At 42.6% G+C, this 23,495-nt stretch overlaps 1 protein-coding gene across 9 annotated transcripts in view; it reads left to right on the top strand.

The window, feature by feature from the left end:
- Positions 1-23,495, top strand: part of LOC129838455 (zinc finger protein 135-like) — a 39,458-nt gene that overhangs the window by 11,538 nt on the left and 4,425 nt on the right. For 3 of the 9 annotated variants that reach the window (XM_055905411.1, XM_055905410.1, XM_055905408.1), the window contains 6 exons: positions 3,035-3,237; positions 3,507-3,605; positions 3,710-3,805; positions 3,942-4,052; positions 4,208-4,331; positions 4,848-8,059. In XM_055905411.1, the coding sequence (XP_055761386.1) occupies positions 3,035-3,237; positions 3,507-3,605; positions 3,710-3,805; positions 3,942-4,052; positions 4,208-4,331; positions 4,848-7,585 (3,371 nt within the window). In that variant the 3' untranslated portion in view covers positions 7,586-8,059. Of the gene's footprint in view, positions 1-3,034; positions 3,238-3,506; positions 3,606-3,709; positions 3,806-3,941; positions 4,053-4,207; positions 4,332-4,847; positions 8,060-11,895; positions 12,068-12,509; positions 12,713-12,980; positions 13,080-13,183; positions 13,280-13,602; positions 13,714-13,871; positions 13,996-14,559; positions 22,385-22,708; positions 22,912-23,192; positions 23,295-23,391; positions 23,488-23,495 lie in introns of those variants that run through there. The other 6 variants (XM_055905409.1, XM_055905407.1, XM_055905406.1 and 3 more) reach the window with 6 other exon arrangements.

Here is a 23,495-nt window from a genome sequence, read left to right as displayed (position 1 = left end):
ATGAGTCGGACGAGAGGGATATACTATAGACACCTGACCAGACCCAGATCCCCATCCTTCGCTGGAGAAGGAAACTGAGATTTTTGCGGAAAAAGATCAGGGTGCCTTGTAAGGATCAGGCGACAAGTGGCTAATCAGCCGTTGCCTTCCGTCCTGCTAGTTAACATTCAATTGCTGGAAAATAAATGGAACGAACTGAAAGCACGTGCATATACTACCAATGAGACATTAATAACTGTAATATCTTATGTTTCACCGAGTCGTGGCTGAATGACGACATTAAGAACATACAGCTGGCGGGTTATACACTCTATCGGCAGGTTAGAACGGCAGCCTCTGGTAAGACACGGGGCGGGGGCCTATGCATATATGTAAACAACAGCTGGTGCACAATATCTAACCTGCTCACCTGAGGTAGAACATCTCATGATAAGCTGTAGACCACACTATCTACCTAGAGGTTTCATCTGTATTTTTCGTAGCTGTCTACGTACTACCACAGACAGATGCTGGCACTAAAAGCACACTCAATGAGCTGTATACCGGCATAAGCAAACAGGAAAATGCTCATCCAGAGGCGGCACTCCTATTGGCCAGGGGCTTTAATGCAGGGATACTTAAATCAGTTTTACCTAATTTCTATCAGCACTAGAAGGGAAAAATAAATAGACCACCTTTACTCCACACACAGAGATGTGTACAAACCTCCCTTGTCCTCCATTTGGCAAATCTGACCATAATTCTATCTTCCTGATTACAAGCAAAAATGTAAACAGGAAGCACCAGTGACTGTCTATAAAATAAAAAGTGGTCAGATGAAGCAGATGCTAAGCTACAGGACTGTTTTGCTAGCACAGACTGGAATATGTTCTGGTATTCTTCCGATGGCATTGAGGAGTAAACCACATCTGTCACTGGCTTTATCAATAAGGGAATCGAGGACGTCGTACCCAGAGTGACTGTACGTACATACCCCAACCAGAAGCCATGGATTACAGGCAACATACGGCACTGAGCTAAAGGGTAGAGCTGCCTCTTTCAAGGAGCGAGACTCTAACCCGGAAGCTTATGAGAAATCCCGCTATGCCCTCCGACGAACCATCAACCAGGCAAAGGGTCAATACAGGACTAAGATCGAATCGTACCTCACCGGCTCCGACGATCGTCGGATGTGGCAGGGCTTGCAAACTATTACAGACTACAAAGGGAAGCACAGCCGAGAGCAGCCCAGTGACACAAGCCTACCAGATGAGCTAAATCATTTCTATGGTCGCTTCGAGGCAAGTAACACTGAAACATGCATGAGAGCATCAGCTGTTCCGGATGACTGTGATCACGCTCTCCGCAGCCGATGTAAGACCTTTAAACAGGTCAACATTCACAAGGCCGCAGGGCCAGACGGATTACCAGGATGTGTACTCCGAGCATGTGCTGACCAACTGGCAAGTGTCTTCACTGACATTTTCAACCTCTCCCTGTCTGAGTCTGTAATACCAACATGTTTGAAGCAGACCACCATAGTCCCTGTGCCCAAGAACACTAAGGTAACCTGCCTAAATGACGACTGACCCGTAGCACTCATGTCTGTAGCCATGAAATGCTTTGAACGGCTGGTCATGGCTCAATTCAAAGCCATAATCCAAGAAACCATAGACCCACTCCAATTTGCATACCGCACCAACAGATCCACAGATGATGCAATATTCATTGCACTCCACGCTGCCCTTTCACACCTAGACAAAAGGAACACCTATGTGAGAGTGCTATTCATTGACTACAGCTCAGCGTTCACCACCGTAGTGCCTTCCAAGTTCATCACTAAACTAAGGACCCTGGGACTAAACACCTCCCTCTGCAACTGGATCCTAGACTTCCTGACGGGCCGCCCCCAGGTGATAAGGGTAGGCAACAACACATCCGCCACACTGATCCTCAACACGGGGGCCCCTCAGGGGTGCGTGCTCAGTCCACTCCTGTACTCCCTGTTCACTCATGACTGCACGGCTAGGCAAGACTCCCAACGCCGTCATTAAGATTGCTGATGACACAACAGTGGTAGGCCTAATCACCGACAACGATAAGATAGCCTATGGGGAGGAGGTCAGAGATCTGACTGTGTGGCACAAGTACAACAATCTCTCCCTCAACATGATCAAGACAAAGGAGATGATCGTGGTCTACAGGAAGAGGACCGAGCACGCCCCCATTCTCAGCGACAGGGTTGTTGTGGAGCAGGTTTGGAGCTTCAAGTTGCTTGCCGTCCACATCACTAACATGGTCCAAGCACACCAAGACAGTCGTGAAGGGGGCACGACAAAACCTATTCCCACCTCAGGAGACTGAAAAGATTTGGCATGGGTCCTCAGATCCTCAAAAGGTTTTACAGCGGCACCATCGAGAGCATCTTGATGGGTTGAATCACTGCCTGGAATGGCAACTGTTCGGCCTCCGACCGCAAGGCACTACAGAGGGTAGTGCGTACTGCCCAGTACATCACCGTGGGCAAAGCTTCCTGCCATCCAGGACCTCTATACCAGGCGTTGTCAGAGGAAGGCCCTAAAAATTGTCTGACTCCAGCCACCCTAGTCATACACTTTTCTCTCTGCTACTGCATGGCTTCTTCACCTGCGGGATCGTCTGAGACCAGCCACCCAGACAGCTGATGAAACTGAGAACTATTTATGTCTGTAATAAAGCACTTTTGTGGGGAAAAACTAATTCTGATTGGCTGGGCTTGGCTTCCAATTGGGTGGGCCTATGCCCAGTCATGTGAAATCCATAAATTAGAGCCTAATGAATTCATTTAAATCGACTAATTTTCTTATTTGAACTGTAACTCAGTGAAATCGTTGAAATTGTATGTTGTGTTTTATATTTTTGTTCAGTATAGCATTTAGACCTCCCCTTCTAACTATTCCTAGGTTCTATGAATGTGTACACCTGGTCAAGGTGACTGTATAGTGCAGTGGAAAAACTTCCTAGCTAGCCAGACATCTGGGTAGCTTTGTTTACAAATTTATTTTCCTATTTTTAGGTCCCCCTCTTCTTCTTTCCTCTCTGCGACTCTTCATTCCACCACTGCGGCTTGTCTCTGCAGCCATGTGGCAAGTGGTTCAACGAGGAGATGTTCAAGATTATGGGATGCTGGAGGAGTTTGTCACCACGGTGACCGAGATTGTGCCAGAGCTTTTGAGTTGCAGTCAGAGGGCCCAACTCATTCTGGGGCTTCGAGCAAGGGTAAGAGATTGGGTTCAGAATGGGGAAAAAGAAGCATGCAACAAGATCAGGTGAGGTTAGTCTTTGACAACACTATTGTTGACTCTAGCCTAAAACAGCCAGCTGTTAAACATTGATTGAGATGAAGACCCTGACACTGGTTTCTCAAATACTGCCGTTGGCCCTTAGACTAGTCTATCTATCATTATCTCCAAATGAGAACAGAGCAATGCCTATGAAGCGTGTGGTTGACCTTTTCACTACTCCTGACTGGTCATCTGTAATTTTAGATGGTTCTGGAGTTGTGTCGCACTGAGCAGACAGCAGACCAAGACATTCAGCAACACCTGGACAGGATCCGAAGCCTCATATCCACTGGGGAAGCAGAGGTGAGTATCTTTCTGGGAGGGAGCAAAGACCTATGTCACTCAAAGTATTCTGTCATTGAGTTGTAAAATGTGATTATTTAATTGTTGTGCGTGTTTTGCTGCAGTCAGGTGATGCAGAGGTGGAATTATCTGAATCAAACTTTGTGGAGCTGGTTGAATCTCTGCTGAAAGACCCAAGTGAAAGGGAGACTTTTTACCAGGTTTGTTTTGCTCTTATACGGTGGGAAAGTATCAACGTTTTGCTGGTCTATGTTTTAGTGGCCTAGTTTTATATTGTTTCAAACCAATATAAATATAGGTATTATTGCCATTTTATGTTAATTTATTCTCTCCTAGGATGTGTTCCCTGTGGAATTTGGGCCCAAGTATGACACTGCAATACAGATGCTGATGTTAGAATTCCTTTCCAGACTTGAGAAGTTACTTCCCATACCAGACCTTGAACAGGTAATAAGAATGAGTAACACCTTTATCTAATTAGCTTGGGGAATTAGAAGTCAAGAATAGCAATCAGTAATATGTTTCACTTTTAAACAAAGAAACTCAGTGTGACATGAATTTGTAGTTGTTAATGCTTTTAAACCATGCTCCTCTCTCTCAAGACTGCCTCCTTGTTAAGTGCTGTCCCCTCTGCCCTGGAGAAATGTGTACAGTTTGTACCTGACCCCATACAATTGAGGACCCTGCTCCAGTACCACAGAAAACTTGGACATTTGGACTCCATCCGTAAGTATCACACAGTGTTATAGATTGGTTGTGCCAAAATTGCAATTATAAACGGGGTAGTTTGGGTCTTGGATACCATGTGTACACAGCCATGTTTATATCAAACAATTTACCACAGGTATGATGTATAAATACTTGTTTACTGCTCTAATTACGTTGGTAACCAGTTTATATTAGCAATAAGGCACCTCTGTTTTTTGGGGTGTATGGCCACTGCTAAGGGCTGTATACAGGCACTCCACATTGTGTCGTGCTTAAGAACAGCCCTTAGCCGTGGTATATTGGCCATATACCACACCCCATCGGCCTTCTGCTTAAATGTACCACACACCCTCGGCCTTATTACTATGAATGATTTGTTTCAAGTAGAACAAATAAGACTTTTATCTGTTAAAGTTTATATTTGAGGCATTTACATAATTTGCATGTATGATGTTAGTCAACTACTGTTGCAAAAAAGGTGAATTCACAGTTTAACTTTTTTTTTTTCATTGTCTCCCTCTTTTGCATAAAAAGGAACTCCATCGTCCTTTGGTGACTTCATCCTCTCCTCTCTGTCTCTTCCTCCATATGTGCGAGTGGTAACTGCCCCAGATGTAGACTCAGATACACAATCAGAAGGGATGAATTTGGAGGGAATGGAAGCAAGAGAGTTGTTGGAGAATCGGACAAAGGAAATCGATGTACTAGTCCCAGCAGATGAAGTTAGAAGATACATAATTACTGAGCAGGATTATGGTATGGACATGGAGTCTGCCGTTGGGGAAATTGACAATCAAGCTGTCACTGTCTTGAATTTACTCAGACCATCACATTTTCAACAATTAAAACGAAGCAAAAGGCTGCAGATGAAGAAAATGTGTTCAAAAGGTAAAACATCTCAAAAGACTGGGCTTGCAAACAGACAGCCATCATCCTCTAAGGTGTGCCCTTCCCCAAATAAGTCATGCAAAAGAGGCCCATTCAGTAAGACATGTGAAGTGTGTGGAAAGACTTTCACTCGGGTCACAGCCATGAAAAGGCATCAGCTAACCCACACTGAAAATCTCAAGTTTAAGTGCCACAAATGTGAAAAATTATTCTCGGATGGTCATAATCTGAAGAGACACCAGAGGCGAGTTTGTGAAAAGGAGCTAAACATGTTGGATGAAGATAAAAATGAGGAAGAGATCCCACAACCCTCAACTAGCAAACCTCAGATCACATCACTCCTCAAGACACCCTCTCCACTAGAGCCATCTCATCAAGGAACTCTGGACACTATCACAGCCACTAACACATGCTCTGTGTGTGGGAGGTTTTTTACTCGTACTTCCAGCTTGGTGAGGCATATGAGCTCCCACTCAAAAGAGCGTCCATTTAGGTGTGTTAATTGTGGTAAGAGATTCAAGTATTCATACGATTTTAGAAAACACCAGAGAGAATTGTGCCAGAAAATGACCCAGGGAGATTTGTGTCAGGATGTTGGTCAGAACATGGCACAACAAAAGAGTGGCCTGCAACCAGAGAAGGATTTTCTTGCCACTGCAGAGAATCGAGCCCAGGTAGATTCCAAAACCTGTTGTGTGTGTGGTAAGATTTTGACTTGTACCTCACAGATGGAAAGGCATTTGAAATCTCACTCAAAGGCACGTCCCTTTCATTGTGCTATTTGTGAGAGAAGCTTTAAGTACAAAGACTCTTTGAAGAAACATCAGGAAATCCTTGGACACGAGGGCATCCTAGAAGACTTTGGTCTGAGTGTGGACCATCAACAAGTGGAAGTTAACACAGAGAGTTGCAGCAGCCCTCTCACTACCAAGGAAAACAACACTGAGCCCCTTATCAAGGCTTTTACTCCAGCGCCAACTGCCAAAGAACACGCATGCACTGTGTGTGGGAAGATTTTGGACTGTGCTTCTCATTTAGCTACTCATATGAGATCCCATTCAGATGAGCGTCCTTATCAATGTGTCAACTGTGAACAGCGCTTTAAGTACAAGCAAAGTTTGAATCAACACCAGAGATATATCTGTAAGGTGAACCGAGAAGAGTCCTCTCAGATGGTAGACCAGCACCAAGAGGAGGCGGCTAGTGAACTGCTGGCTGTTAAGGCTGATAACCCAGAGACATCTACCAGTCAACTACAACTGGTTCACTGGTGTAAACAATGTGGAAAGTGTTTCGATGACATCTGTAATTTGAAGCAACACCAGGAAAGTTCATGCAAAGAGGAAAAAGTAAAGGTGGTCTTCCAATGTGAAAAAAGAAAGGTAGTCTTCAAATGTGATGATTGTGGGAAGGACTTCAAAGGTTCATCCTCCCTAAGGACACACAAGCGAATTCACAACCCATTCTATTGCTCTGATTGTGGAAGGGTCCTCCCAAACTCCATTGCCTTTGACAGACACAAGCTGATGCAGCACAAGGAAATCCAATGTACCATGTGTGAGAAGACCTTTACCCTGTTGGGGCGTCTGAGAGAACACTATCTGCATCAACATAAATTTACAGGCCCATACCCCTGCTCTCAATGTGAGAAAACGTTCACTCAGTTATCGTACCTTGTCATCCATGAGAGGGTTCATTCAGGAGAGTACCTGTACCAGTGCTCTGTTTGTCAAGCAAAGTTCAATTCAGCAAATTCTCTAACAATACACAGTAGGAAGCACACAGGAGAAAAGCCGTTCCTGTGCTGGCAGTGTGGAAAGAGCTTCAAGGCTGCTGGAGAACTGTCAGTGCATATGGGGACCCACTCAGAGGAGAGACCATTTTCCTGTTCGCAGTGTGACATGTCGTACAGAACAAAACTTCAGCTAAATTCACACATTGAACAAGTTCATGAGGGGGTGAGATACCCTTGTACAATCTGTGGAAAGCAGTTTTACAAAGCAGTGTCATTGAAAAGACATGAACTCACTCACACAGGAGAAAGACCATTTCCATGCTCTTATTGCACAAAAACCTTCATCACTGCCAATGAAAAAAGGCTGCATGAAAGATACCATACTGGTGAGAGACCATACAAATGCCAAGACTGTGGAAAGTCGTTCATTCAGTCAGGTTACCTGAAATCACACCGACGTCTTCACACAGGAGAGAAGCCATTTGCATGTAGCTTTTGTGATAAAAGTTTCAGATTGTCTTATCATAGGTTAAAACACGAGCGAACCCATACAAGAAAAAATAAGCCACATGTGTGTGGAGAATGTGGGTTAGCTTTCGCTCAAAAAAAGCGCCTGACTGAACACCTATGCACTCACCCCGTGAATTAAAGTTGAAGTTTTTTTTGGAACTCTGATGTTCCTTTGTATTGTTATTAATTTTAAGACAGTACAGCAGGGAAAGTAGTGAGGGAGAAGAAAAGTAGGGGCACAGACAGAAGGGCAGAGAAGGAGTTTGAACCCTCGTCACCAGGCAGGTATATGTGGACCGGAGTCAAAAGCATTACCACTCTGGCATTTGAGTTCTTGTTGTGTACTGTGTGTATGTATGTATGTATGTATGTATGTATGTATGTATGTGTGTATATATATATATATATATATATATATATATATATATACAAACAAACACTGGTTTAACACCTTTTGCTTTTAATAGTTTTCTTGTTTGTTGTTCATTTAATCTTTTTTTTCATATTCCCTATATAATTTCATTAGCTAAATTGTAATGTAAACTGTTATTCTCAAATAACTACAACATTCCATTTTCTGACAAAAGTAATAATAAAGGAGGACATGAAAATATCTGATTAAAAACGTGTGTATTCACATTCATATCTTCCACAGATTCACTTCATACATTTCTGCAAGCGTTGGTTGAGTTTTGTATCAGTCATATTTGTATCATTCAAGTCAACATCACTGGTCCTCAAATGTCTCAGTGACACTGGAACAAAATTATTAATGATGTTTGATTTAACTGGAAGGTAGGCTAATCCATAGAAAGGTCCTTTTGGAGGATGGGTATTTTTGTGGGGCATATTGGCTATTTTAAATGTTTATCCAAAAGCTTAATGGAGAAATAATTAATCCAAGTTTGGAATATATTACTCAGGCCTTCTTTATATTACTCAGGCCTTCTTTTATATTACTCAGGCCTTCCACTATAACTGTCTCCGCAGTGCAATTACTTTGGGCACGTGAGAGTCAGCAACATGACAGCATACACGAACAGCACAAATGACACTCATAACCAAATGCAACACCATGGATGCTCGAGTGGATCACGTTTGTTAAATCAGTGACCAACCTTTCAAACTGTGTTGCATTGTGGGGATTAACAATTTCCGACATTCGTCTACATGTGGACTGCATGAACTTTCCAACAACCATGTGATCAAAAGTCACGCAGTTTCGACTGCAGTCGACTTAAGTTTTCTGCAGTTGCTCCTCACCAGCTGCAATTTGCAGCCATCGCCTGCGTTGTGGGAGGCACACATTTCCTTAAATGTACTATCTTTTTTTTCTTACCAGTACCATGGTATTTTCCTGACAAAAAAACGTGATGAAAAAAATGTGCTAGCTACCATGGTACAAAAATGAACAATGGTTTTGTACTAGTAGCATGTTGTAAAACAAAAGCATGGTACTTTACAGTGAATTATGATGTCTGTGCCCCACCGATTTCCTGGTAAAGTGACCAAAATCGAAGTAATTTATGATACTCGCATAATGCAACATTGACTACTTTTGTAGCTCTGAAATGGCTAAGCATAAACCTAGTACCCTCTTAAACCCCTTTAGCTCATAGTGAATAACAACAACACACATGGTCTAGTAGTGTACCCTCTTAAACCTTGGGAGCTGGATGGAGTTTGAGAAGAATGACAGGAGTCGGAAACCTTGAAGATTTAAAATAGTTCATCTGGTAAGTTAACTAACTTCTCTCTTCAATACATTTTTCAGTTTGCTCTCTCATTCAACTGAATTGGTTACTCTTATACAATTCTAAATAGCCAACATACAAAAAATATATATTTTTAAAGGTATTAATTATATTATTTAATAGATTCTTAACATATCCCTAAAACAGCCATTTACATGTTTCAATGTTTCACCATATATAATTTTTGGTACCATTCATCATAATTGTGCATTACCATGGTAGAATGTATAATGCCGTTTAACACCATGGTATTTCCATGATCCACATCTATACCATGGTATAAATGAGGCAATACCATGGTAGTATTTATGTACAATGGCAGTACCATGGTAGTACCATCACACTTCAAGGCTAAAACCATGGTACATGACTACGACAGGCTAGCTTGACTGGAGCGAACTTTAGCTGACTTCTAGTTAATGTTAACGGGCTTTTATAAATTAATGAAACTATCAAAACATTAAATAACAATTATATAACTACACTCCGTTTAACTTGGTGTTTCCTATCCTATGGTTTACAACTCGCTCACCGTGATGATAACGTTTAAAATATTTCGTTTATCTGGTGCCTCATCAGTTTTCTTGAATTGACTCACTAACTAGGCAGGCTAGCGCGAGAGCCACTGTGAGAGAGCGCGTGAAGCACCCACTAGAGCGAGCGGCTCCCCCTGCGGGCTGAAACAAGCACAACGCCCCTTGACTATCAATACTAAATTATTACAAATTGCCAAAGATCAGGCTACCATATATCTCACTTTCTCCCACATTTCAGGTTGGCAACACAGGGAACCCAAACATGAGCAAAAAACGGTACTATTAATACAAAAAGTATTACCCCTTTTGATGTTTCAGAAAACTAGGACCAACAAGTAGCCTGCCTCTTTTATCAGAAACTTGCCCATACTGGTATATCAATTCATCAATATAATGCCAACCAACGTCTTTTCACATTGGGGGGTTTATTTATTTAATGCATTATATAGCCATTGTACCATGGTAACGCACACTTAATAAAGATAGTACCATATATAATTTTTGGTACCATTCATCACCATTGTGCATTACCATGGTAGAATGTATAATGCCGTTTAACACCATGGTATTTCCATGATCCACATCTATACCATGGTATAAATGAGGCAATACCATGGTAGTATTTAGGTACAATGGCAGTACCATGGTAGTACCATCACACTTCAAGGCTAAAACCATGGTACATTTACATAATTCAGACAATACCATGGTTTAAGTGAAAGTACCTTAGTAGTACCATGGTATGAATGAAAGTACCATAGTACTAGCATGGTACATTTTTGTAAGGGAATTGTCAACTGATCATTAGAGTGTTTTTGTTTGACAGATGCGAACGGAACCAAAGACTAACAGGTAGTAATTTAGCCGCGTGGATATAATTATAATTATTAAACATGTTTTATTGCAACAATAATAGCACTATTACACATCAATACAGGGACATTCCTGTGTATACAATAAATATTTTTTAAAACAACACCAGGACATCTTTAGATGTGACAAGGCTATGAGACATTAACAGACATTCAGAGACATGACTTCTAATAATTTCCCCAACTTTTTAAGTTTCACAAGTTTGAGGGATTTATAACATTTTAACAGTTCAATGAAATTTTTTATTTTTTTTTCCTACCCCATTTACATGTGTGAATATATTATTTGGCCAAGAGAATAATAATGTTAATAAAATAGTTATTATCGGAATTACAAAGATAAGCATAATGCCATTTAACATCATCAAAGGTAAACATATACAGTGGATATGTACAAATGAATGTGATATTTGAGGCTCTCTCCCCAATTTTTATTCTTACATTTAATTTAACCTTTATTTAACTAGGCAAGTCAGTTAAGAACAAATTCTTATTTACAATGAGGGCCTACAACTTGATAGTACAATGTACACAAATATTTTCAGTGTGTGATATGGGGGTTGGAGACATGTTTATTTTGACATTACAAAGAATAACTTTTCTAAACAATGACAACACTACCATGTTGCACTGAGCCTTGCTGTTAGAAAACCACATCAATGTCAGTCTTTAAACTGTAGCAGATTCACTTCCCCTGACTTCACTCCTCCAATTTTTGTCTGCAGACGGTTGCTTCAGCCTTACCACTCATACAAGCCCACATAACACTGCTTTTAAGGGCAGCAAGCACATCCCAGGGGGCATCAGTTCCAATGAAGTGTAGAGAATATGGGAATGGTCATTGATTATGGTGTGGGCTTTTTTCCAGTTTGCTGTTTGTGGAAAGAGCATTACAGGTGTAAATCCATCTAGTAGGTTACACACGAGGAGATGGAGAAAGAGGGCAATCTTGATTTCAATGCACATAATGTGACCCACATAGTTTATGGTGTACTGTACATTGTTTCAAAGTCATCTTTTTAGGCTGTGTTTTCTTGTTGCACATTGTTGACCCTCACATTTAGGGACACATCCCTAAATGGGACTCTGGGATTTACGCAGTTGCAGGTGAGTTTCTAAATTTTGTTTTATGATTATACAAGGGGATTGCTAACTATTGTGAGAATTATTTTTAGTTGGCACACCAAGTCGATAACCGAACTTGCTGACAAAGATGACTTTCTAAAAAATCTATTCCGAATTTTAACTCAATTCACGAGAACTTTTATTCTGGGGGGGTGTAAACGCAACCGGAAATTGAACGGACTACGTTCAGTGTCACACTCAGTGCTACCGACGGTTAGGTTTTAAAACTGTTGTAAGCCTTTTAACTTTGGAAACCATCTTTAAAACAAACACTTAGCTAATTGACTACTTTTGTATGAGGACGAGATGCAATGTCAAAATCCCAGCGAAAATGGTATTGCGGATTCTTTTTTACTACACTTGGTGTGCTTGATGTTCAACATGGCGTATCCTCGCTAAATTTACGTCTGTCTCGATCGTTTTAGTATGCTAGAAGCGGGAGGACTAGTACTTCTGAATCATCCACTGTTATGTTTTGTAAGGGATAGCCTATTTAGATGTTACAATTACCTTGGCAAGCATGTTATGTTTTTTTCCCTTTAACTAAATGAGTTGCTAGATAGGGACCTCAATATTTGGAACTATTCTGGTGCGCTTGATTAGTTTGTATGAATGCAGTTTCCACGTTTGGGGCAATTCCATTGGTTTCATTTTGTCTTACAAGTTAAATCAGGAACCCTGAGGAAATATTTTAAAGGTTTTTGAACCAGCTCTAACTTTCAATATCAGTTCAGTATTATTTCAATCATTATTGAGGCTCATATCCTTATTTTTAGGTCCCCCTCTCCTTCTTCCCTCTCTGCGTCTCTTCATTCCACCACTGCGGCTTGTCTCTGCAGCCATGTGGCAAGTGGTTCAGCGAGGAGACGTTCAAGATTATGGGATGCTGGAGGAGTTTGTCACCACGGTGACCGAGATTGTGCCAGAGCTTTTGAGTTGCAGTCAGAGGGCCCAACTCATTCTGGGGCTTCGAGCAAGGGTAAGAGATTGGGTTCAGAATGGGGGAAAAGAAACATGCAACAAGATCATGTGAGGTTACTCTCTGACAACAATATTGTTGACTCTAGCCTAAAACAGCCAGCTGTTAAACATTGATTGAGATAAAGACCCTGACACTGGTTTCTCAAATACTGCCGTTGGCCCTTAGCTAGTCTATCTATCATTATCTCCAAATGAGAACAGAGCAATGCCTACGAAGTGTGTGGTTGACCTTTGCTCTACTCCTGACTGGTCATCTGTAATTTTAGATGGTTCTGGAGTTGTGTCGCACTGAGCAGACAGCAGACCAAGACATTCAGCAACACCTGGACAGGATCCGAAGCCTCATATCCACTGGGGAAGCAGAGGTGACTGTCTTTCTGGGAGGGAGCAAAGACCTATGTCACTCAAAGTATTCTGTCATTGAGTTGTAAAATGTGATTATTTAATTGTTGTGCGTGTTTTGTTGCAGTCAAGTGATGCAGAGGTGGAATTATCTGAATCAAACTTTGTGGAGCTGGTTGAATCTCTGCTGAAAGACCCAAGTGAAAGGGAGAACTTCTACCAGGTTTGTGTTGCTCTTATATGGTAGGAAAGTGACCACCTCTTTCTGCTTGATTTCCCTATCCAGTTCCATGATTATTTTGCATAAAAAAATAACTCCAGGCTACACTTTAACATAAAAAAGCAAAATAGAAAGTATGTAGAAATAATAATGGACCTATATAATTTCAGATAACTGCCCTTATCTTGACAAAAGCCGTGCGGCCCTCAGAATTTTGAAACCCCGATGTGGCCCTTGAGCCAAAAAGTTTGCTGGTCTAGGTTACAAAAGGCAAATACTAGGCTAATTATTGATATTCATTATTACATAAATGTATTCTCTCCTAGGATGTGTTCCCTGTGGAATTTGGGCCCAAGTATGACACTGCAATACAGATGCTGATGTTAGAATTCCTTTCCAGACTTGAGAAGTTACTTCCCATACCAGACCTTGAACAGGTAATAAGAATAAATAACACCTTTATCTAATTAGTTTGGGAAATTAGAATTCAAGAATACCAAGCAAGAATCAATAATATTTTCATGTTTAATAAACTATGAGTCGGACATGAGTTTGTAGTGAGTTAATGATTTCAAACATGTTCCTCTCTCTCAAGACTGCCTCCTTGTTAAATGCTGTCCCCTCTGCCCTGGAGAAATGTGTACAGTTTGTACCTGACCCCATACAATTGAGGACCCTGCTCCAATACCACAGAAAACATGGGCGTTTGGACTCCATCGGTGAGTATCATACAGACTCAGAGGATCCATAGCAGGTAGCCTAGCGGTTAGAGCAGGTAGCCTAGCGGTTAGAGCGTTGGGCCAGTAACCGAGAGGTTGCTGGTTCGAATATCTGAGCCGACAAGGTGAAAATCTGTCTTTGCAATTGAGCAAGGCACTCAACCCTAATTTGCTCCAGGGGTGCCGTATTACTATGGCTGACCATGTAAAACAACACATTTCACTGCACCTATCTGGTGTATTTGACAATAAAACAGTTTTTTTTGTGCCAAAATTGCAAATATTTGAAGTATAAGCTAGTTGTACATGATGCAAATATGAATTGTGCATCTAAAGTGTAAAATGTAATTTTGTTTTTGTGTTTTTTTGCACAAGTGCTTGATGAATAGTGTCTTGTAAGTCATGGGTTAGGCACCAAATGGAATATGAAACTGAAATTAAATAAATAACAATTATATAAGATTGTGGAAAAGTAATTGACATGTATGACGTTGGTCAAACACTGTTGCAGAAAATATATTAATTCAGTTTAACCTGTCTTTTGTCTCCCTCTTGCACAAAAAGAAACTCCATCGTCCTTTGGTGACTACATCCTTTCCTCTCTGTCTCTCCCTCCACATGTACGTGTGGTGACTGCCACAGAAGTAGATTCACAATCAGAATATTTGGCTAGAGTGGAAGGAAAAGGGTTGGTGGAGGGTACAATGGAGAAAAATGGAGGACTACTTGCACCAAATGAGGATCAAAGAGACGCATTTACTGAGAAGGAGCATGCTATGAATAGGAAGCATGTATGTAGGGAAACGGACAATCAAGCTGTCACCGGAAGTCATGTTCAAACCTCAAAACAAAGCAAAAGGCTGCAGATTAAGAAAATACGGTCAAAAGTACAAAAGATATGTAAAACGGATTCTTCCGGGAATGCAATCCAACAGCCATCCTCCTCCAAGGTGCATACCTCCCTGAGGAAGTCATGCAAAAGAGGCCAGTTCAGTAAGACATACCCAGACTGTGAGAGGACTTTTGCTCGAGCCACGTCCTTTAGAAGGCACCAGCGAAGCCACACTCAAGATCATGATCATAGGTTTAAGTACCTCAAATGTGCAATAGGCTTCAAGGATCTTTATGATCTGAAGAAACACCAGCAGGGAGTTTGTGAAAAGAACCTCTCAACTTTGGTTAATGGGGAAAATAAAGAAGAGATCCCACAACCCTCAACTAGCAAATCTCCGAACACATCACCCCTTAAGACGCTCTCTCCATCAGGGCTAACACAGAAAAGACCTCTGGACACCAAAACATGCTCTTTGTGTAGGAGGTTTTTCACTCGTACTTCAGACATGGCAAGGCACATGAGATCCCACTCAAAAGAGCATCCATTTTGGTGTGTAAATTGTGATAGGAGATTCAAGTATTCATATGATTTGAAGAGGCACCAGAGAGATTTGTGTAAGAAAGTGAACCAGGAAGATTTAGGTCAGGTTGGTCAAAATTTGTCACAACAGAAGGGGAAACCGCAGCCAGAGAAAGATGAATCCCAATCAATGGGTAGCACTGGGTCTCTTGGCACTGATGAAAACCCGCAACCATCTCACAAAGGTCTGTCCGACTCAAAAACCTGTTGTGTCTGTGGTAGGATTTTGACTCGTACCTCAGACATGGAAAGGCACTTGAAATCTCACTCAAAGGAGCGTCCCTTTCATTGTGCTATTTGTGAGAGAAGTTTTAAGTACAAAGATACCTTGAAGAAACATCAGGAAATCCTTGGACACGAGGGCATCCTAGAAGACTTGGGTCTGAGTGTGGACCATCAACAAGTGGAAGTTAACACAGAGAGTTGCAGCAGCCCTCTCACTACCAAGGAAAACATCACTGAGCCCCTTATCAAGGCTGCTACTTCAGTGCCGACTCTCAAAGAACCCAAACCATGTACTGTGTGTGGGAAGATTTTTAACCGTGCTTCAGGAATGGCTATTCATATGAGATCCCATTCAGATGAGCGTCCTTATCAATGTGGCAACTGTGAGCAGCGCTTCAAGTACATGCATGGTTTAAAGAAACACCAGAGGGATATCTGTCTGAAGGTGAACCAAGAGGAAGCATCTAAGTTGGTGGACCAGCAACAAGAGGATGCTACTCCAGAGGAGGCTGGTGAACTGCTAGCCACTGATGACACAAGGGCAGAATGCAAGGAGGAAGAAAGAAAGGTGGTATTCAAATGTGATGAATGCGACAAAGAATTCAAAGGCTCATCCTCCCTAAGAACACACAAACGAATTCACAATCCATTCTATTGCTCTGATTGTGGAAGGATATACCCGAACTCCATTGCCTTTGACAGACACAAGCTGATGCACAAGGAAATCCAGTGTACCATGTGTGAGAAGACCTTTACCCTGTTGGGGCGTCTGAGAGAACACTATCTGCATCAACATAAATTCGCAGGACCATACGCCTGCTCTCAATGTGAGAAAACGTTCACTCAGTTATCGTACCTTGTCATCCATGAGAGGGTTCATTCAGGAGAGTACTTGTACCAGTGCTCTGTTTGTCCAGAAAAATTCAGAACAGCCAATTCTCTAACAATACACAGTAGGAAGCACACAGGAGAAAAGCCGTTCCTGTGCTGGCAGTGTGGAAAGAGCTACCGGGCTGCTTCTGAACTGTCGGTGCATATGGGGACTCACTCAGAGGAGAAACCCTTTTCTTGTTCGCAGTGTGACATGACTTATCGGACAAAGATTCAGCTGAATACACATATTGAACAAGTTCATGAGGGGGTGAGATTTACCTGTACAGTCTGTGGAAAGCAGTTTTACAAAGCAGTGTCATTGAAAAGACATGAACTCACTCACACAGGAGAAAGACCATTTCCATGCTCCTATTGCGAAAAAACTTTCATCACAGCAAATGAAAGGAGGTTGCATGAAAGATACCATACTGGTGAGCGACCATACAAATGCCAAGACTGTGGAAAGTCCTTCATCCAGTCAGGTTACCTGAAATCACACCAACGACTTCACACAGGAGAGAAGCCATTTTCATGCAGCGTTTGTGACAAACGTTTCAGATTTTCTCATCATATGAAAAGGCACCAGAAAACCCATATAGAGAAGCATGTATGTGGGGAATGTGGGGAATCTTTCACCCAAATTCGATGCCTCAAGGCTCACCAACTCACTCACTCCCTCAATGAAAATTGAGTTATTGTTGTACATTTGCATATCAGTTGTTGAATGTTTTTTTGATTTTTCTTTTGGATAGATTTAATAACTAGGTCCGTCAGATAGTTAAGTGGATATTTTGAATAGATCATCTAAAATGTTGTATAGAGTCGGCTGCAAGTATTGATAGTAAGTCATTTGTAGAGAGAATCTAAATGACCAATGGGCAACTGATTTTACTTAATGGACAAATCCACCCAAAAACATATATTTGGTATTTGTTTCAATAGTCCATTGTTGACGTACAGTGCATTTGAAAAGTATTTTGACCCCTTGACATTTTGTTACATTACAGCCTTATTCTAAAATTGATACATTTGTTTTTTCCCCTCAATCTAAACACAATACCCCATAATGACAAAGCAAAAAACTTGTTTTTAGAAATGTTTGCAAATTTATTAAAAAAAATATTATAATAATATCACATTTACATAAGTATTCAGACCCTGTACTCAGTACTTTGTTGAAGCACCTTTAGCAGTGATTACAGCCTCGAGTCTTCTTGGGTATGACGCTACAAACTTGGCACGCCTGTATTTGGGGAGTTTCTCCCATTCTTCTCTGCAGATCCTCTCAAGCTATGTCGGGTTGGATGGGGAGCGTCGCTGCACAGCTATTTTCAGGTACTCCAAAAATGATGTCTCGGGTTCAAGTCTGGGTTCTGGTTGGACCACTCAAGGACTTTCAGAAACTTGTCCCGAAGCCACTCCTGCATTGTCTTGGCTGTGTGCTTAGGGTCGTTGTCCTGTTGGAAGGTGAACCTTTTCCCAGTCTGAGGTCCTGAGCAGGTTTTCATCAAGGATCTCTCTGTACTTTGCTCTAATCATATTTTTCCTCGATCCTGACTAGTCTCCCAGTCCCTGCCGCTGAAAAACATCCCAACAGCATGATGCTGCCACCATGCTTCACTGTAGGGATGGTGCTAGGTTTTTTCCAGATGTGACGCTTGGGATTCAGGCCAAAGAGTTCCATCTTGGTTTTATCAGACCAGAGAATCTTGTTTCTCATGGTCTGAGAGTCCTTTAGGTGCTTTTTGGCAAACTCCAAGCGGGCTGCCATGTGCCTTTTACTGAGGAGAGGCTTCCGTCTAGCCACTCTACCATAAAGGCCTGATTGGTGGAGTGCTGCAGAGATGGTTGGCCTTCTGGAAGGTTCTCCCATCTCCACAGAGGAACTCTGGAGCTCTTTCAGAGTGAACATCGGGTTCTTGGTCACCTCCCTGACTAAAGCCTTTCTCCCACGATTGCTCAGTTTAGCCAGACGGCCAGCTCTAGGAAGAGTCTTGGTGGTTCCAAGCTTCTTCCATTTAAGAATGATGGAGGCCACTGTGTTCTTGGAGACCTTTAATGCTGCAGAAATGTTTTGGTACACTTCCCCAGATCTGTGCCTCGACACAATCCTGTCTCGGAGCACTACGGACAATTCTTCCGACCTCTTGGCTTGGTTTTTGCACTGACATGCACTGTCAACTGTCAACCCTATATAGACAGGTCTGTGCCTTTCCAAATCATGTCCAATCAATTGAATTTAGCACAGGTGGACTCCAATCAAGTTGTAGAAACATCTCAAAGATGATCAATGGAAACAGGATGCACCAGAGCTCAATTTTGGGTCTCATAGCAAAGGATCTGAATACTTTTCTAAATGAGTTATTTCAGTTTTTTATTTTTAATACATTTGCAAAAAATTCTAAAAACCTGTTTTAGCTCTGTCATTATGAGTTATGTTTCACTATATTAATATATTGGTATCACGCCGTGGCAGAGGGATACATCCGAGGTGAGGATTTACAGATTTACTCCTGTGTACACCTGTATCACGGCTGGTGTCCGCCCCTATATATAGAACCCATGGCCGCAACACATGTTCTCTTTCATTTTCTCGGCGGACGTCCGTATGGTTTGAGGTACAAACTTTCTGAAGTTTGCTTGGTAAGTCACTGGTAAGTGTATTATCTTGCGTGTAAGTATACTCACTGGCTGTTTGCTGCTGGCCACATGGCCAGCCCCTCCTCTTGAGTGCTCCACTCGGTTGATCTGTATCTTCCGCCCGTGGTTTGTCGTACTTGTGTTTCGTTAGCGTTACACTACAACTCCGTGTGCATCCTTTAATATATTGGTGGCTCTTGCTGCCACAAACTGTATTTACCTTACACAACTTGCCTACTGGCTTGTTCTTTGTGTGTTGTGAATTGCTTAAGTGGCTTCTCTGCTAATTACTATACAAGGTTTTTTTTCCTGTTCTTTCCCCTGCAGAATGTAAGAGCATCGTGGTGGGCTTCTACTACATTGAGGCATTAACTTTGGAGTTCCTTAGCGGAGTTACTCCATCATATGGTGCTGTTTTTACTGCTTAGATATTAAAACAGCTAGGTAATATTGCAGTTGGCGTAAAAAACAAACTACCAAAAAACATATAAATCAAATCCATTACCTGGTTGCTGTTTTTTGTCTGCCTGTTTTTCACACACGGGTCTTCCCCATTTTGCAGAGGTACTGAGTAATTTATCCCTCACCGGGTTCCTATTCCTCCAAGCGGGTCACGACAAGCTCTCCCAGGGCGTCGGACCCCTGCTCCGTGGCCTTGCTGGCTTGGCTGAGCTTATGGCACCTTTGTGACAGGTGTGATGGTGTGATGGTGGCATCCCCCCTGGAGATCGGCACACCTCGTGTATGCACTGCCTGGGTTTGAGCCACATGGAGATGGTGGTGGAGCGCCCTACTGGATGCCTGTTCTGTGTGGTGTTCTCAGAACGCCTGCGCCTGGCGCGATTGGAGGCCATGCGCGAGTGAGTTGGCCAGGCTCGGGCTCAGGCTGGGGACGAGCTCCCTCCCTCAGGAATGGTGCGCCAGCGAGCTGTTAGTCCCTCTACTGGGCCCAGTACCCCTCCCAGGAACTGTAGCTGGAGCCACCGCAGGCAGAGCCCATCTTCTGCCAGTCCTGGACGGGGGCAGGAGTTGGACCGCTGGGACCACCTTGAACGGATGGCACATGCCCTGCGTCAGGAGGTCAATAGCTTCGTTGACGACCACAGCTGTTCCCCGTTCGCCAGTGATGCGCTGTTCCTGGGGGACAATGCTGGAACTGTTCACCACCGTGAGCGAGGCTACCAGGCTGACAGGTCATCAGAAGCCGGCCGGTGGAGCTTCATTGCCCCCAGCGTCTCGAGATGCTAGGAGGGGCCTACTCACTCGGGTAGCCACTGCACTGGACATCAAACTGGTGAACAGTGATGTCTCCATCTGTCCCCATCTCTGCTAAGTTCCGTGAGGCCTTGCAGGAGAGCTGGGCCTCTGCCAGGGGGCGCTTTTTCGGGAGATTATAGAGCGGAACCCGCAACTGAAGCCGGGACTCCCCAGAGTCTTTGAAGCCACATATGAGTCCCTCTGCTCTCTTGGCCGCCAACGCGTCCATGCTGCTGCAGGCCTACCTGCAGACTCTGTTTCCCCGGCTGCAGGGGGGCACAGAGGAGCTCCTCTAGGAAGCGATGGAGGTGTCTCGCCTGCTTTGCCTGCTTTGCGGATGTTGTCTGCTCCAATGGTCATGGCGCAGGTTGTTACCTCCCAGGTTGTAACATAAAATGTGGAAAAAGTCAAGGGCTCTGAATACTTTCCGAATGCACTTTAAAAGTTACATATTTGAAAATCTTGATTCCTGACAAGCGAAACATCATCAATGGACTAATTACATATATTTTTTAAGATCGTTATTGGGTGTAAATTTCCTTTAAGCTACTTATCATAGTGGGTATATCCAGTCCAATACTTCAAGTATTGTTTTTTCTGTGATTGCTGAACTTTTCATTAAGAATGCACTCATTATTTTTATAATGAGTGCAGGGAGGTGTGGTGTTACATTTTTTTTAATTTTTTTATTTTACCGTTATTTTACCAGGTAAGTTGACTGAGAACACGTTCTCATTTGCAGCAACGACCTGGGGAATAGTTACAGGGGAGAGGAGGGGGATGAATGAGCCAATTGTAAACTGGGGATTATTAGGTGACCGTGATGGTTGAGGGCCAGATTGGGAATTTAGCCAGGACACCGGGGTTAACACCCCTACTCTTACGATAAGTGCCATGGGATCTTAAATGACTTCAGAGAGTCAGGACACCCGTTTAACGTCCCATCCGAAAGACGGCACCCTACACAGAGCAGTGTCCCCAATCACTGCCCTGGGGCATTGGGATCTTTGTTTAGACCAGAGGAAAGAGTGCCTCCTACTGGCCCTCCAACACCACTTCCAGCAGCACCTGGTCTCCCATCCAGGGACTGACCAGGACCAACCCTGCTTAGCTTCAGAAGCAAGCCAGCAGTGGTATGCAGGGTGGCATTTCTTTTATTAACCTTTATTTTAATATTGTATGAAACGTGTTGTAGATTATTGTTTTGTCATTTGAATTAAATTGACTTTTTTGGCAACATCAGAGGAGTTTATTGCATTATATTAGCATTTGTGAGATGATTCACTGATTACTAGAGACGATCTAGCCAAAGATTTGTATCACTAAACCAAGATAGACAACAGCCTGTAGTTTCCAATGGGAACAGATGAGTCATAGTAGGATGAACAAGCAAGGAGGTGGGCGGAGCCAAGCACGAGATCCTATAGGCCCGTTCTAGCAGACAACTGCATATATCCGTTAGGGAACGCTTACTCTGAAATGCACGTGTGCAATAACTCAAGTCAACTTTTCACTCAAAAACATCGCGATTAAAAAAAACTTTGACAAAACTTAGTCCACTCTATTCATAACATATTTTAGTTTTGGGAACAGAAAACTGTATTGAGATCAAATGTTTCATTAATGAGAAAATTTTCAGAATGTAGGCAAATCCATCTCGCTCCATCTTCTCCCATTGCCCGTCAGTGGGCTTCCGAGTGGAAAGGCCAAGCGGATATTTATACATCCAGTACCTGTCTCATTGTTCAATCTGTGATATAGCGTTTCCCATGATCGTAACTTTTATTCTGAAGGCGAATATAAACCGGAACTAATGTTTTTTTTAAGCGACTTCCTGCAAAATGAGAAAAAAATTATAACTTCCAGGTAAACAGATATTTCAGCCAAGTGACTAAATGATTGCTTGGGTTTAGTTTAGGACGTCCCTGTAACTGATAATAATGGATTATCGGAATTTAACGGAACCAGTGGTGAATACGGGTAAGTTTATAGTTGTTGCATTGGAAGCTTCCACCAGACAGAAGCAGAGCAGGCAGGGGTTCCAGCTAGCAAGCCAACTTTCCAATCGTAGCCCTGTAGTTAGCTACTTATGGTGTAACTATGTATGGAATCAATGCTTATTTCCGTTTAATTATCGCTTTTATGTGATCTGCATTCAGACACAATCTACTTAAAATGCAATGCGTAGTTAGCTATAGCAAGTAGTATCAATGTTTTACTCTTCTAGTCATAGCCTAGCTATGTGTGCTCTTGTTTGGCTCAGTCAGTGCAGCTGCTTACTGCCTGCGATATGTTCATTCATAGGGTTATCTTTTCCTCTACCTGCCCTGCGCCTGTTCATCCCACCGCTGCGGCTGTTTTCTGCAGCGATGTGGCAAGTGGCCCAACGAGGGGATATAATGGAATACGGGAAGCTGGAAGAGTTTGTGACATTTGTTACAGAGACGGTTCCAGAGCTGCTCAGTTTCAGACAGAGAACCCAGCTCATGTTGGGCTTACGAGCAAAGGTGAGAGAGAGAGGAGGTGATTATTTGCAGTAACTTTGACTCTGTCATAGCGCCCACACACACACATCTTTCACGGTCCAAAAGAACCAGGAGTGAAAACCACAAATCTATATATCCAGATTTGTCCTGTGACTTGAAAAGAACATGGTTAATTTAGTAATGAGTTGTAAGAAATTACATTTTAGTCATGAAACAGGGAATGGAATATTTGAAAAGAAAGGTTAGGCCAAGTTGTTTACCCAACAGTGTTCTTGTAGGAATAATCTGTTTCCCCCCCCCAGTTGGTTTTGGAGTTGTGCCGCACGGAGCAGACAGCAGGACTTCAGAGCCATCTGGACAGGATCCATTTCCACGCAGCAAGATCACATCTGGGGGATGCAGACGTGAGTTTTAAGATATTCCTCAATCCTCTGTAATGATTTTCTCTCACTCTATCTTGTCAGAATTACAGTACATTTATTCAAGAGGTTATTTCCCCAGTTTTGTTGCGCAGAAGCGGAAGCCTCTAAATCAAATTTCCTTGCACTGGTACAAACTCTCATCCAAGACCCAGTTGAGAGGAAACATTTCTTCCAGGTCAGTAT

Source organism: Salvelinus fontinalis, chromosome 39 (assembly GCF_029448725.1).
Source record: "Salvelinus fontinalis isolate EN_2023a chromosome 39, ASM2944872v1, whole genome shotgun sequence".
Classification (NCBI taxonomy): Eukaryota; Metazoa; Chordata; class Actinopteri; order Salmoniformes; family Salmonidae; genus Salvelinus; species Salvelinus fontinalis.
Note: the sequence above shows the minus strand (reverse complement) of the source record. Positions and strands in the feature narration are given on the sequence as shown.